The sequence below is a fragment of the Fulmarus glacialis genome, unplaced genomic scaffold (genome assembly GCF_000690835.1).
Source record: "Fulmarus glacialis isolate BGI_N327 unplaced genomic scaffold, ASM69083v1 scaffold31024, whole genome shotgun sequence".
Taxonomy (NCBI): Eukaryota; Metazoa; Chordata; class Aves; order Procellariiformes; family Procellariidae; genus Fulmarus; species Fulmarus glacialis.
Window position 1 is genome coordinate 9,337 of NW_009210378.1, and position 5,222 is coordinate 14,558.

At 51.6% G+C, this 5,222-nt stretch overlaps 1 protein-coding gene across 1 annotated transcript in view; it reads right to left on the reverse strand.

Moving 5' to 3' along the window:
• The window catches only part of MTMR4 (myotubularin related protein 4), a gene marked incomplete at its 5' end in the record, with an annotated part of 7,021 nt that extends 2,295 nt beyond the window's left edge, over positions 1-4,726 (reverse strand). Inside the window, 8 exons of the mRNA XM_009577157.1 lie at positions 4-869; positions 1,236-1,390; positions 1,513-1,683; positions 2,426-2,611; positions 3,065-3,260; positions 3,718-3,829; positions 4,140-4,268; positions 4,539-4,726. Of these exons, the coding sequence (XP_009575452.1) occupies positions 4-869; positions 1,236-1,390; positions 1,513-1,683; positions 2,426-2,611; positions 3,065-3,260; positions 3,718-3,829; positions 4,140-4,268; positions 4,539-4,726 (2,003 nt within the window). The remainder of the gene's footprint in view (positions 1-3; positions 870-1,235; positions 1,391-1,512; positions 1,684-2,425; positions 2,612-3,064; positions 3,261-3,717; positions 3,830-4,139; positions 4,269-4,538) is intronic.
• Between the last annotated feature and the right edge of the window lie 496 nt (positions 4,727-5,222).

Below are 5,222 nucleotides of genomic sequence, written 5' to 3' on the forward strand. Positions count from 1 at the left end.
CTGGTGCCCGCAGAGGTTTGCTGCTCAACCTCTTGCTGCAGCAGCCATAGGAGAGGAGGTGTCTGGGTGCAGGCTCCCCATTGGGGAGCGATGTCACCATTCCTTGAAAACTGTCCCAGTTGGAGCCCAGGAAGGAGAACTCGCTGCTTTGGCTCTGGGAAATGGGCTTGCGCCATTGCTCTAGCGGGACTCTCCCCAGCCGGCCAGGGTCCTCGCAGGGCACGCTCCTTCCAGCATCACCTTTGCCGATGTCTTCATCTGGGCAGGGGATGCCCGGGGCAGGGCCTGGGATGTCCTGACAAGGGGTGCTTGGTGCCAGGGACTCCTGGCTGGGAATGTCTTGGCAGGTGGTGTTTCTCTTGGGGCAGCCTCCTCCATTGGACACCATGCCAGTAGCCTTCAAAAGTTCCTGGGGACCAGTTTCTAACTGCTTTCCGGAACTGGTGGAAACCCTGTCAACATTTTCCTGTCCGGAAGGATTTGGAGCTGGACACGTGCCATCCAGTTCCTCCATGTGTGTTCTGTTTCCCTCTTCTGCCTTCAGAGAGACACTGCTTGCTGGCACAGAAGTCCAGCTGCTCAGTTGCTTGCCATGCCCTTCGTGCTCAGCATGGCTGCTACAAGCACTGTTGGCTTGCAGGGGAGCATTCTCCTCTTGCTCCTCCACCTGCCGTGTCTCTCCTGCAGCCACCACGCTGCCTTCGCCCAAGTGCAGCTCGGCTCCCTCAGTGGTGGCATGCCGGGCTTCCAGGCCCACCCGGACTTCCTGACAGTGGTTATTCAGGTTTGGATCACTAGACGTGCGGGTCAGCGGGCTGCTGGAGTCGCAGGCTGAGAGCAGATCATCCATAGATCTTGTCTTTGGTAATCTAGAATCCAAAAGCAAAGCGAATTTCACAACAAAACTCCTGAAACTTCGCTCGTTTCAGTCAAAACTGAGATGAGGGAAGGGAGATGTTCCTAATTACAGATCATGGCATGGGTGGGGAGGGGTGGTGCAGCAGCATGAGCTGAAATGCACGACACTATAGCGTGGCCTCCGCAGTCTGCCTTTTTAGGTGCAGCAGGGAGCTGTACACATTTTTCTCCAGGTGGCTGGGACAATGCTACAGAGCTCTTGCTCTCCACAGGAAAGATGAGAACAGCAGATAAAACAGAGGAACTACAATGAGCAAGGAGAGAAAGAAGGCCTGGTGGGCAGGAGGCAACCTGGAACTGAGGATCTAGGCTCTTACCTGTCCAAACATCTGCCACTGAACTCCTGGCTCTGAGATCCAGGGGGCAGGTAAATGTCCATATCATCCTGTCCCAGAGGATGCGGTGAGGAAGCTGGGAGATACACTGCTGTCCAGACGTGCAGCGCTCGCACGTGGCACACTGGATGCAGTACCTGCAACAACCACTTACGATCAGAGATGAATGCAAGAGGAAACCTCTCCAACCTCTCCCCACACAGTCCCTGGTGCCTGGCAGGCGGAGAGGCTGGAAAGCTGGGCCAGGAGCTCTACTGACCTGCTCGGACCCTGGCATATAGAGAAGATTGTGGAAGTTCTTATTGCCAGCCCGCAGGAGGGACCACACGGAGCAGGTACGCTTGTAGATGTTGTGCATCTCTCGCTCGCAGGGGCTATTCCCAAGGAAGGTCCCATAGAGGCAGGAATACGTGTGCTGCACCAGCTTCACCTGCAGTGTCAGAAGGGGAACAATTGTCAGGGCCATTGGGAAACAGTGTCTCCTGTCTACAGGGGAAACACCTTCCACTCCTCTGGGATGACTCACGCACTTCCTACCCAGCCAGTGACCCTACTGCTGTCCTGTCTGCCACACAGGGCAGGACAGAGAGGGGAGAGCAACAGTCAACTGATACCATACCCATCCCTCTATAACCCTAACCTGTATTATTTGATAAGATAGAGATTAATAGCTATCATTTCCCTAATTTTTTTTTTTTTTAAATGTTTCAGGCTCATATTGCTCTGAGATATGGAAATCAGGCTTTTAATCAAAACAGTGCTGCTGATGGTATCTGAATTCACCGGGCTAGAAAGGGACCTGGAGAAGAAGTGATTCAAAGAAACCGGAGAATATATACCCTTCATCACTGTGCAATCTGCCAGGTATTCCAAGCCTGCAGTACCCACTGGGAGGAGAAGGAAATTGCAAGCAGCTAAACAGAGGCCGGCAGAAGCATCACACACACAGAACCAGGTCAAAATACCGAAACTGAAGGGCAGGGCTGGACCCACACAACAAACGCATGTCAGGAAAGCAGAGAGCCCAAGCACTACCCAGACACTTTGCCATTTTTAAAGAATTCGATGTTTGTTTTCTTTCAACCACAACACTGTAAAATATCATGCTCTTCCCTCTGCCTCTGCTCACATCTGGCAAGGGATAGAGAGATGTTTGCATGCATACTTCTTACCAAAAAAGCTTCGTTAAATTCAAAGAGGCAAGGAAATTGCTTCAGAAGCTGATGAACAGCATCCAGCCACTGGAGAAAAACTGGGCACTGCTCGTTCTGATCTTCCACCTTCTCCTGGTGACCACAGCGATCACCAAACTTGTGACCAAAATCTAGCCAATCTGATTCAACAAGCACCTGGAAGCCCTGCGAATAAAAGGAAAAAACAAACTAACTGCAGACACTTTGTGGTAGGCACATAGCAGGACAAGGCAAGCCCCATCTGAAGGGCTGGAAAGGAGGCTGCTTGGTTCGGGAGCAAAGCTACCTGAATGTCAGAGGTTTCCAAACACAAACTAACAGCTGTTATTTCTATACAATAAACAGCTTGGAGAATATGCACAATTAAGAGTAGGGAAGCAACTGAACTTTGAACACAAGAGGTTATTTACCACAATACTTCACCAAGCTGGGCAGAGGAGTGAGGTACAGTTCACCAAAAACAGGCAGGCAGAGAACATGGAAAAACCCAACACCCACAATAGTAGCTCTGAAATGCCATTAAGCTTACTGCCAAATTTGATCCTGGTCCTCTCTCCGGAGACTCAGAGACTGCTGCCTTTTAACAGACAAGAAATAGCAGCATAGCACAACTCGTACCTCCATGGTCCTGTAGTAAGGGTCCAGAAGAATCTTTGCCAGTGCTACTATCTGCGGAGTTCTATCCCAGCCATCTGAGCAATGAACCAGCACTGGACGCCCTTCTCTGTCAACCGCACTGGAGACCAGCACGGCTGCCTTCAGCATGACAGAAAGGTGCTGCAGCCACTTGGTACTCTCCAGGGCTGAAAGCCAGCTAGAAAGTGTGCAAAAAGCAAGAAAAGGGTTGCTTAGCTCTCCAGTGAAGGGTGGGGGTGGGGGGGTGGGAAAGAAATATATATTTTAAGCTAAGACTTTTTGTGAGTCCTCAATGAAAATCAGCCTTTTCTAAAACATGTTCAGGAGAAGCGTAGCCAGCCAGCCTGGGAATTAAGTGCAAAAAAATCCAACCCCTAATTTCAATTTTTCCCAGATAGAGCTACATTTTAGAAACCCTCAGAGGACACAGAGAACCAAGTGACACTGAGGCAGTGCTGCAATCCCTTCTGGATTACCAGGGATCAAAATAAGCAGCATTCAAGCACTGTGAGCACTTTCCTATCCCTCCATTTTCTGAGGTAGAAACCTGGAATTGGAAAAAGGAAAAGGGAAGGAAAAAACCCCAGGACATTGACAGAGATGGCGTCAAACTCAGCTAGAGAGCAGTCACTTACTTGCTGGGGTCTGGCACCTGACTGCAGACAGCACGCAGATACTGGAAACTGTTCCGGATGGAGTGGATGTTGGCCATGCCCATGAACACGACTTCACAGTTTGGGTAATATTCTGAACACGACAGAGACAGAAACATTCAGAGAGAGCTGCTGCCACTGCAGCAACTGCCTCCGTACACCCAGTTTAGCTGTCCCCTCGCAGCACCTTTTCTGGTCTCCAGGTAGGCAGTTTTTCTACAAAAGCCTTGCGGGACAGCAGCAATGTATCTGGAATAATGGACTCTGCACGAGCGAGAAGGGGAACGTGCTCCCAGAGGCTGAGTACCAAAATGCTGACCCGAACCCCAGCTGCGCTCTAGGACCCACTTAACAAAGCAGGTTCCAAGAGGAAGATGTTCTGGGATGTGCTTCGCCCTCTGTACCTTCACATTCGCAGCCGCCTCCCTTCGCTCTGTTGGCCACAGCCGCAGTGTAGGACCTGGCATCAAGAATCAGGAGCTTCTGAGGAGTTCCTGCGTTCTCCACGCCTGAACATGCAGTCAGGGATGAGTCTGCAGAGACAGCATGGGCGGAGTGCCGGGCACCTCCCTCTCTCCTACGACAGGCCTCCAGTGCCACCCAACACTGGCCGTGAACGAGCCCAGAGACCCGTCCCACATACCGCAGTCAAGGCATGACAGGGCCCAGATTACCCACCTGGATATCAGGTTTAAACCGTGCATTGTAACAGCCCCGTTAGTAGCAACAGCAATGTTTAGGTGTAGGAAGAACTAAATAATTCACGCGTCTAGGAGAGAGCGAAAGGGAGCGAGCTGTCTCACCGAAGTCGGCATCGCAGGCCTCGCTGCCGTCGCTGCTCCCGTTGTGCAGCATGCCACCAGATACCTTTACTCCAGGGTTCAAGGCACAGGCTTTGGCAATAGGATACTCACCGTCAGCATTTCGCCAGCCCCACCAACTGATTTCAGGCTGGCTGCAGCGTGCAATCACCGCCCCGTTGCGCACATGTCTGCAAAGGAAACGAGAGCCTAATGAAGCCCCCTGGAAAGGTGAGGAACAACCCCAGCAAACTGCACCTGTGCAACCCTCCTCGCTGCTTTATCTACTGCATTTACTCTTGCATTCAAGCAGTGAAACAGGGCAGGGCATTTCAAATAACCATTATTCATAACAAGGTCAGTGACACGGAGGCTGTCACTCGCATCGCAGCGGTGAGGAACAGAAGATGGCTGTGAGGAGCACAGGAGCGGCTATTGGAGCTGGAACAGCTGGCAAAACGAGATTGCAGAGGAGCAGGTCGCTGCAGTGCTTGCAGTGACCGGGAACGGTGCCAGTGGATGGTGGCAGCTCCAGGGTCAGCTGCAGCTCACAGGGCCTCACCTCGAGGATCGAGGGCTGTGCCCTGGGACTCGACTACCACAGAAATGAATGGAGGTTTCTGCAGCAAGGGGGAAAATGCCAGTTATTCTAGCTGTTACTCTACTAAACTATTTTTATATTTTTAT